This window comes from Meleagris gallopavo, unplaced genomic scaffold (assembly GCF_000146605.3).
Source record: "Meleagris gallopavo isolate NT-WF06-2002-E0010 breed Aviagen turkey brand Nicholas breeding stock unplaced genomic scaffold, Turkey_5.1 ChrUn_random_7180001856830, whole genome shotgun sequence".
Lineage (NCBI taxonomy): Eukaryota > Metazoa > Chordata > Aves > Galliformes > Phasianidae > Meleagris > Meleagris gallopavo.
The window spans coordinates 3312-12915 of record NW_011122961.1 but is presented as its reverse complement, the minus strand read 5'-3'; the positions used below and the strand labels follow the sequence as shown (position 1 = coordinate 12915).

Below are 9604 nucleotides of genomic sequence, written 5' to 3'. Positions count from 1 at the left end.
GTTCCCCTCATGGCCGCCGCCGTCACCGGGAGCGGGGCCGGGTCCAAGCGGGCCCGAACGGACCCGGTTCCGCGCATCGGCACCCACGATGGCACCTTCCACTGCGACGAGGCGCTGGCGTGCTTCCTGCTGCGCCTGCTGCCGCGCTACCGGGTACGGCCGCGGCCTGCTCGGGCCACTCTGCACTCGGGCCTGGTCCCACTCTCCGGGTCCCGCCCTTCCTCAGGGCCGCCCGTGGGTCCCTCGGCCCTGCTGGGGCCTGCAGTGCCACTGAAGAATCTCCCTGGGGTCTCCAGGCCCACGTTTTCAGGTCCCCCATCCTTAATTGGGGCCACAGTGGAGTCCTCAGCCTCCTTTTGGGGTCCTCAGTCTGCGCTGGGGGCCGCTCCTGCCCTCATTTCCCTTATAATGTCTCCGGTCTCACCCACTGACCGTTTTCGTATCCCCGGCTCCCTGCTGGAGTTCCCAGTCTCACTTAGGGCCCACCCTGCAGTCCCCTGGCCATTGTCAGAATTCTTGGTCCCACCTGGAGGACGCTTTCAGGTCCCCAGTCCCCATACTGGACTCCCCAGCTCCTTGTTGGGGTACTCAATCCCACGTGGTGCCTGCCCTTATGTCCCCAGTTCCCCCTTGAGGTCCCTGGTCTCCCCCGTCCCACTCTGGGCCCTCCCAGCCTCACCCCATGCCTCAGCAGGACGCAGAGGTGGTGCGGACCCGGGACCCCCAGCGCCTGGCCCAGTGCGATGTGGTGGTGGATGTGGGGGGTGAATACGACCCCGAGAGGCACCGCTACGACCATCACCAGAGGTGAGGCACTCCACCACATTGGGGTCACCACATAAGGGAGCCCCCCCAAGGGCTGACCCTGCGACCCCACAGGTCTTTCACCCAGTCCATGCGGAGCCTCCAGCCCAGCAAGCCCTGGACCACCAAACTGAGCAGCGCTGGCTTGGTTTATTGCCACTTTGGCTCCCAAATCCTTGCTGGGCTTCTGGGGCAGCCAGAGGACAGCCCCGTTGTGACTGCACTCTACGATAAGGTACGGGGGATTTGTGACCCACCAGCATGATTTTCCCTTGAGGAAACCACCCCATAAGAGGGGTTGGGTTCCAGGTGTTCTGACCCCACTCTGTCCCCAAGCTCTATGAGAACTTCGTGGAGGAGATCGACGCCATTGACAATGGCATCGCACAGACGGATGGGGAGCCCCGCTACGCCCTCACCACCAACCTCAGCGCCCGCGTGGGGCACCTGAACCCCCGCTGGAACGACCCCGACCAAGACACTGAGGTGGGGACACGTGGAAAGGGGGAACGCAGAGCTGCGTTCTTTGGGGTCACTGCTGATCTTCTGCTGTGTCCCCAGGCTGGGTTTAAGCGGGCAATGGAGCTGGTGGGCAGTGAGTTCATGGACAGGCTCGACTATTATCACCGTGCCTGGCTGCCTGCGCGGGCGCTCGTGGAGGACGCCATCCGGCGCCGCTTTGAGGTGCTCCCTATGCTTTTTGGAGGGGGGTTTAAAGGGTGGGTGGAACCCTGGGGCAAGGGGAGGTCAGGTCCCCTTGATATTAACCTCCCCACACAGCTCAGGGCACAGCTGTGCACCCCGTTTCTCTCTCTGCACCCTTTTAGCCACGTGCACTCCCCTATATGCACCCCTGTTACACCACACACTGTCACGTTGCCGCGCTCCACCACCACTCTCCATGCACCCTCAACAGATGGTGGTGCATCCCCACAACGCAGGGTCTCATTTGGAGGGGGGACTGTGCTATTCAGATGGAAAAATGTACATGAAGGGGGGAGAAACTGAGGCACAGGGCAGGACTCCATGTGCCACCACGCAGCCACATCGTGTTCCCTCTCCAGGTGGACACAAGCGGGGTGATGCTGGAGCTCCCACAGGGCGGCTGCCCCTGGAAGGAGCACCTCTTCAGCCTGGAGAAGGAGCTGGCGTTGCCCAACCCGCTCCAGCTGGTGCTTTTCCCCGACCGCAGCGGGCAGTGGCGGGTGCAGAGCGTCCCGGTGGGGCCACGCAGCTTCGAGAGCCGGTGAGCCCCGTCCCCAGCGCATCCCCTGCCAGGAGGGGACAGGAATCTCACCCCCTGCCCCTTTTCCCACCACTGCAGCCTTCCTCTCCCCGAGCCGTGGCGGGGTGTTCGTGACGAGGCGCTGTCTCAGCTCACTGGCATCCCCGGCTGTGTCTTCGTGCACTCCAGCGGCTTCATCGGAGGCAACCGTACGCGGGAGGGGGCTTTGGAGATGGCCCGGAGGACACTGGCACTGCAAGGGGTGGGAGCACAAAGCGGATAGTTCCCCACCCCCGCAGGGGCCATCCCCAATGAGTTGCCAGTGCTGGGACTTCCCATGGACTGTTGTTGGGAATGGCTGATGCCATTCCCGCTTGGCACTGTCACAGCAGGACACCAAAGCAGCTGTGCTGTGAGCTGCCACTGGTCCCAGTTACAGCGTTGGACTGGTCCAAGAGCACAGAGCAGACCAAGAGGGTTTTAGGATTCAGTGCTCTGAAGCTTGGCCCGTTATGCATTGGCTGCCAACACCAGTAAAAACCAGTGCATTCCCAATACATCTGCTGGCCAGGTAGTGGAAGCTGCTTTGGAGGTGTCCGTGGGGCACAGGAGGGCACGTGGGGTTCCAAAAGGTCACACGCTGGGGTGCAGAAGCAGGTGCAGCCTCCCCATCCCCATTCCCCCCATCCCAGCTGCCCCTGAGAGGGGAACGTCACCAGCCCAGCTGTCCTGGGGAGGACGTGGACCCCCCCTCGCTCCCCGCCTCCCGCCGCAGCTGCGGGGCGATGCGGGCAGCCTGGCTGTTCCTGCTGGCTCTGGGGCTACCCTGCTGCTCCCGAGGCTGCCGCTGCCCTTTGGGGGGTCCCCAGGGCCTTCCCCCCACCGCTGGCGGCCACAACGAGACCCTGGCAGGGAGCGGGCAGCCACGGGTGCCAGATGTGGCCATGCTGGTGGCTGTGGGCGGGTGGCTCGGTGCTGTCCTGGCCTACGTGGGACGCTACGTGAGGAGGAGCCGCGCCGATACCCACCTGCACCTCGAGTACCTGCGGGCACTGCCCTGCCGGAGGCCGAACTCTGGGGAGGAGGAGACCCTCAGCACCATCCTGTGACACCATGGGCAGAAGTTCCCAGCAGCAGATCCAAACTGGGGATCCCCACGGGTGAAGCATCCTTAAACGTCTCTGGTGTGAGTTCATACCGCGTTGTTTACCCCATGTCCTCGTGGCTCTCCCAGCACGGGGGGGCTGCTGCTGCCATCTTTTCCGTGGGGTGGAGGGGCAGTTTCCCTGCCTCATTTTGGGGTTTGGTTTTCAGGAGGGTTATGTGGGTCCTGGGGGTGGTGTTGGCAGTGCAGGCTGAGCAGGGCCCTCCCTTTCTCCACTGCAGAGCGATTACAGTGTAATCCCAGGGATTAACCACGTGTAATCCTGGGGTTTAAGCACTGCCCCCCTCAGCCTCCCCCTAATCCCACTCTGGCCCATCTGCTCATGTGGGCCAGGACGGGGCTGCAGCAGCACTCATCAAATGGGCTGAGAGGGAAAGGTCTGTGCTGTGCTGGGTCTTGCTGAGCTGCAGCGCTTCTGGTGGTTCCTTGTGCCCTCAAGGTGAAGCCCAAAGGCTGCATTTAGGGCCAAGGAGCCCTTGCAGCCCCTTCGTCCCTCAGTGCAGCCACTTAACCACAGAGCAAAACCCCCCACACACCTGGGGGCTCCCCAAGTGTTTGTTTACTGCACGCAAACGTTGTGGCAGGAGCCTTAAATCTGTTTTCGTTTAGGCACAGAATGGCTCTTCTCCTGCAGGTGCACTCCAAACTATGACCTGACATCACAGAGCCCCAGAAGCAAACCCGAGTGGCTTTGAGAACGCATCCCCCAAAGAACTTCCAGGGAAAGTTCCCTTGTTTCCCTGCATGAGGACAGAGCGAGGAGCAGAGCAAGGCGTGGGGAGGAGGAGTCACCTTTAATCTGCACGGCGCTCACCTGCTGAACCCCACATTCCACAGAATGAGCGCACGGAGCTGTGCAGAACCCGGGGGAGCACAGGAAGGGACCGCAGCCCTGCGGTGTCCTGGGGAAGAGGGAACTGCAAACAGACCCCAAACACTCTGAGCTGCTGTCAGAGCTCCGAGAAGAGCGGCTGCTCCCGCACGCTGCTGCTGGCCGTCACCACGGCGGGGCTGCGGCCGGGGCTGCTGTAGGGCACACGGGAGCTCAGGAAGAAGAAGGGGATGTGGCTGATGGTCCCCGTGGACCAGCACTGGAGAGGACAAAGGCGCAAAGATCAGCACAGGGCACCGCCGTCCCAAAGAGCAGTGGGTCACCATCGCCTTCCCTGCTCTCTCTGCACCACGGGGCAATTTGACCCGCTGCATTCCACACCGTGGTGCGGCAAAGGGCTCTGAGAGCCGAAGCTGCACTCACCACGGTCAGCAGCGCTCCCTTCTCGAAGCAGGGGTGGAAGGCGATGAGCTGCGGCTCCGCGCTCTGCTCCCCCCGCAGGAATCCGCTGGAAGGGAAAGGAGAGCTGCAGTGAGAGGCGACGCAGCGCTGCGGGGTTAAGTGGGATCTCTGCTGCACCGCCAGAGAGAACCACAAAGGGTTGTCAGGATAACAGACAATGCGTCCAAAACGTGACCACTTTGGGGGTAAAATGGTACTGCAGCACTGCCTGAAGCAGAGGCGTGGGATGGCAGCAGCACAGCATCTTTCCCACTGCATCCCGAGGGCGGATGGCGCCCAACCAACCCCAAACCACCACGAGGAGCCCCGAAGCCATCCGCTACGCACCACGGCAGGAGCTCAAACACGGGGCTGTTGCGGATACGGAACACGGCCACCACGGTTTGTGTCCCCACAGCGCTGGGATCTCCTGCAGAGGGAAGGAAGCAGCCGTGAGCCATGCTGGATGTGAGGGGCAGCGACGTGGGGAGTGCAGCCACCTCTGCCTGCAGCACTCCCTTCCCTTCCAAACGGGATCCCCCACAGGACGGGGGCTTTTCCCTCCCCATTTCCTCCCCAGCAGCTTTATAAGCAGGACAAAACCAAGCGGCTGAGCTCAGGTCCGACACAGCGTCCCCAACACTGCACCTCGGGGCTGTGAAAGCTGTGCTGTCTCTGCAGCCAGGAGGGCCTCAATGGCTCAATTATGCCAAAGCTGCTCCTCGAGTGGGGCTGGGGGGGGGGCTCAGGGTGCAATGTGGGTGCTGTGGGAATGCAGAGAGCTGGCGGTGGGGCTGGGAGAGGTGATTCTGTCTGGCAGTGAGGAGGGTACAGTGCTCTATCCTCAGGGGATAACCAGGAGCACTGCACCGTGGGGGTGCGGGGGGACGCTTTGTGCAGGGAGGCAAAGTCACAGTGAGGAAGAGTGGAGAGAAGGCGGGTGCTGCCTCCCCAACCCCCGAGGAGTTTCCCTGCAGGAAGGGCAGATTCGGAGCAAAGCCGGCAGGGAGCAGCGCTGCAGCACAGCTCTGACCTCGGATGATCACAGCCAGCCGCTCCCCGGTGGGGTCCCACACCATGGACTGCACAGCTCCGCCGATCCTGGAGCACAGCACAGCACAGTGAGCCCAGGGCCAGGGGGGCACAGAGCCCCTCCACCTCCCAGCATCTCTCCGTGGGGCAGCATGCAGTCAGACCCACCTCTCCTCCCCATAGGGCGTCTCGAAGGTGGTCTCCGACAGATCTGCCACGATCGAAGCTGTTTTCGAACCTCCCACCTGCCCCTGCATGTCCCCTGAAATGAAGTCCCAGAGAGCGCGCTCACTTCTGCTTCCCTGCTCTGTGCAGGTTGTCTTATTGCCCTAAATCTGCTCTTCTGCTCCCAAAATGATGCAGAATTTCTGCCTCTTTGAGCTGTGGAGCCTCCTGCTGTCCCAGCAGCATCTGCGGTGTTTGGGGTGGTGCACAGGGAAGGGTTTCCCTCGACAGAAGCGAGCACCCACTGCCTCCATGCAAAACAGCCGCGTGAGCTGAGCAGCTGTGCTGTGAAAATCTCCCTGCAAAGCTCCAAGCTGAAGGAGTGACACAAGGGGGGAAATACGGACACCCAACTGTTGTGAGGGCCCCCACAGACCTCCTCCTTCCACTCCTTTCCCTGCTGTCCCGGCTTTGCTACATCACAGCAGGTTGGAAGCTCTCCCTGATGGAGATGGACACAGAGCCTCTCTTGGCCACAACCACCCATAGCTGAAAGCAAAACGACGGCTGGGGGAGCAAATGGGATCTTTGGGGGGTACTCACCCCTGTACTCAGAGAAGGACAAGGAATAGATGACAGACTCCCCCAGCACTGTGAAGAGCAGCCGGCTGCCATCAGGGCTCCAACACCCCGTCTGTGAGGCACAGGGGGATGTCAGAACCCCCACGTGGTGGGAAATGCCCCTTCCCACTGCGCCCGCCCCACCTGGCAGCGCCCTTTGATTGTGGGCCACTTCTCACACGTCCACATCTGAGCTTCCCACACTCTGTAAGAGAGAGAGAATGACGTGAAAGGGATAAACTGCCCCAAACCTGCCCCAATTCAGCTCCTCTGAGAGGAGCCCGAGGCTTTGCACCTGACTTTAGCCCCATATCTGACACGGGGAGAAGGGGAGCAGTGAGGACATAAAGCAGCCAGGTCTGCTTTGACGGCAGGCAAATGAGAACAGTAATAGAGTTGAGAGTGAACAAGAGGAGAAAGGAGCAGGGCCAGGAGCTCACTTGAACACTGCTGAAGGAGTGGCTGCCAGGACCTTGCTGCCATCAGGGGACCACGCCAAGAAGGTGACCCCACCGCCCCCGAACCACTGCAGCTGGACGCAGTTCTCAGTGGACACATCCCACACCTGGAGGGCACAGAGGATTGGGGGGATCGCAGCGCTCCCACCATCAGCCAGAGCCCAGACGTGGCACACTGCTGGGCGCTGACGCTTTCAGATCTCAGTCCTCCAAATTCAGGACCGTCCTTTGAGGAATTGCTGTCCCCCGTGGTCACACAGCCTCTTGAGTGTCCCAGCGGTGGGGTAACGGCCCCAGACCCCCAAACATCGCCCCACACTCACCAGCATGGCCGTGTCCACAGGTGAGGCCGAGAGCAGCAGCTTCCCGCTGGGTGCCCACGCCAGGCTGGTGACTGGGCTGTGCCCAGGGTAGGACAGCACCTGAGCGCAGCCAGATGAGGGTCTGCGGGGACAGAAGCCAGAGCTGACGGGGGACGGGAGGGACACCAAGGCCTGGCGATGCACCACACTGTTCTGTACCCCCAGCCGGACGGACACCAGCCTGAATTTAACCTGAAGCCCAGAGAAATGGGATGGACAGCCCTCGCTGTGAGGTGTGGGCTCAGGGGCACGAGTGTAGGGCTGTCACCGTGTGGGAACGTCACCCCAGGGGAACGTTACCTGGTGGAGAGGGACGTGGGGTCCAGGTGCCACACGAGGACGCAGCTCTGACAGGCGACGGCCAGGATGGAGGCACACAGCGGCTTCCAGGCGACGGCGGCCACGTTCCTCTGCAGACGATGCTTCAGCGACGGGATGGTGGCACTGCGGGGAGGAGGGAGCGTGACGGGAGGCCGAGTGGGATCAGTGGGGTCACAACAGGGGACATCCCCGGGGACCTCTCCCCAGCCCTGACCGTGGTGGGTGCCTAAAGCCTACGGGGAGGGGGACCCACCGTGAGCTGTGCCCTTAGAGGGGGACAGAGGGGACCCAGGCAGGTGACACCGGCGCTGCTGGAGCACACCTTGCGTGATTCAGTGCCCACAGCCCCGGGGGAGATCTGGCACTTGTTGGCTTGAAATCCCAACTGGGGGAGAGCGGCTCAGCGGGGCAGTGCTGTTTGGGCCGCAGCATGAGCCGGGAGAGTCTTCTCTTAAGGAGGGCTTTATATGCCTGCCGAGACCCGCCGGGGGAGCAGGGAGACCTAGAGGAGAAATGAGGCTGAAGGGCGAGAGAAAGCCTGGCTGGGGGCTGGGGGTGTGAGGAAGGGTCCTAACACAGCTCTGGGAGAAGCTCTGGGGGCAGGGAGCAGCGAGAGCACAGTGGGGCAGGGGTGAGGGAGGGTGCTGGGCATGTGCTCGGGGTGGGTTTGGGATGGTGGGTTTGGAAGCTGCCCCCCTCCTCACCTGCTCGAGTTGTAGACCCGCACGGAGTCGTCCAGCAGAGCCACGGCGAATTTGCTGGTGTGTGGATGCCAGGCGAAGGCACGGACGCTGCAGCCAGCCCTGCAGGAGGGAGGGGGCACAGGGAGCAACCCGGACCCACATCTGCCACCCCCAATTCCAACTCCCAAAGCCACCACCAAAATAAATCTCAGCTTTCACTGCTCAGCAAGGTGGTATCCCCTGCTAACTTCCCTCTTCCTGGCAGTTTCTCACAGGCTGCTCAACAAACAGTCACTGCTCACCGCTTAACCAAGCCCTGGTTAGGTTTAATGCTGTTCCTCCTACGTGCACAACACAGCACCAGGGTACCAAGCAGCCCCAGGCAATAGGAAATTATTCCCCTCAGCATCTCTGTGCTGGGGAGGCTGAGCACAGAAGAGAGGGGTGATGCCATCCTTTCCCTCTGCTCCATGGCACCATTCTGCAGGTGTGGATATACCAGAGGACGGGGTGATGCACACACACGTGCACGGATGGGGTCTCACAGCACACAGCACTCACCAGTCGACCGCCTGGGAGAAGGCAGCAATCATATCCTCACTGGTCAGCTGCAGGGGAAGGGACAGACGTGGGGAAGTCAGTGCTGAGCGGGCAGAAAGTCCCCTTCCCCCTCCGCATCCCTTTGCTGTCCCAGCGCCCTTTCAGCGCCGTTTCTCCTCCCATCGCAGAAGGGAACTCGCAGTGTTTTGAAACCCACCGAGAGGTGTGGGAGGAGGGAGCCGTGCAGGGAGGAGAGCCATCGGCACGCGGTCAGAACGCAGCTCAGGGCCGTCTTCGCCCACTGCAGCCCTGCAGAGAGCACAGAACATCAGCACTGCTCCCAGCAGGAGGGGATCCCCGGGAATGGGGCAGCACGGAGCGGTGATGTGGAGCTGCAGGGACCCCCGGGCCCCACTCACCCTCCTCCTCGGCGCTGACGATCTCCTTCAGCAGCCCACACAGCCCCCCGTCCCGCCTGCAGCAAAAGTAAATCAGTGTGGATGCGGGGACCCCACGCCTTCCCCGTGTCCCCACAAGGTCCCCCCTTTCCCCCACTGCAGGCCCAGCACTGAGACCACTGCACTGAGCTCCCCCTTATATCCTAACCCCCCACTCTCAAAAAAGCCCTCAGAGCAGAACCACAAAGTCCCGGATGGGGCCGTGGCTGCAGCAGGGGAGGCGAGGAGGCTGCAGAAATTTGTGTGGACCTCGGTGGGGTCCTGAAGGTGCAGCAAAGCCCACGCAGACCCAGCAGATGCAGAGCAGTAACAAACGGGGCTCCGCAGGGCTCAGCACCATCACTGTTATGGGGTGGGGGGCACTCACCAGGCACACAGGACCCTCTTCCACAGGGCCTCGCGGTGGTGCAGGAAGGGCTGAGCCCCCGATTCGGGGCGGCCGGGACCCTTCAGACCATCCTCAGGCAGAGTGAGAGTGGGCAGCGCTGCCAGCTGGG

General features: G+C 62.2%; 2 protein-coding genes across 3 annotated transcripts in view; one reads left to right on the top strand and one right to left on the bottom strand.

Annotated features, from left to right (window-relative positions):
* The first annotated feature begins 6 nt into the window (after positions 1-6).
* CUNH12orf10 (chromosome unknown C12orf10 homolog) lies at positions 7-2586 on the top strand. Of its 2 annotated transcripts, none has more exons than XM_019611070.1 (7): positions 7-153; positions 695-807; positions 880-1039; positions 1141-1290; positions 1366-1488; positions 1869-2050; positions 2129-2586. In XM_019611070.1, the coding sequence occupies exons 1-7, from the start codon at positions 10-12 to the stop codon at positions 2310-2312; spliced, it is 1056 nt and encodes a 351-aa protein (XP_019466615.1). In that variant the 5' UTR covers positions 7-9; the 3' UTR covers positions 2313-2586. The 2 variants fall into 2 exon arrangements, with proteins under 2 accessions (XP_019466615.1, XP_019466614.1); XM_019611069.1 differs by having other exon boundaries at positions 692-807.
* Positions 2587-3968: 1382 nt separating this feature from the next.
* AAAS (aladin WD repeat nucleoporin) overlaps positions 3969-9604 on the bottom strand; it is a 6237-nt gene continuing 601 nt past the window's right edge. The window contains 16 exon segments of the mRNA XM_010726809.3: positions 3969-4285; positions 4450-4534; positions 4816-4897; positions 5501-5568; positions 5668-5761; positions 6268-6358; positions 6430-6490; positions 6726-6850; positions 7067-7187; positions 7406-7549; positions 7749-7928; positions 8131-8229; positions 8671-8717; positions 8867-8958; positions 9069-9124; positions 9475-9599. Of these exon segments, the coding sequence (XP_010725111.2) occupies positions 4145-4285; positions 4450-4534; positions 4816-4897; positions 5501-5568; positions 5668-5761; positions 6268-6358; positions 6430-6490; positions 6726-6850; positions 7067-7187; positions 7406-7549; positions 7749-7928; positions 8131-8229; positions 8671-8717; positions 8867-8958; positions 9069-9124; positions 9475-9599 (1611 nt within the window). The 3' untranslated portion in view covers positions 3969-4144.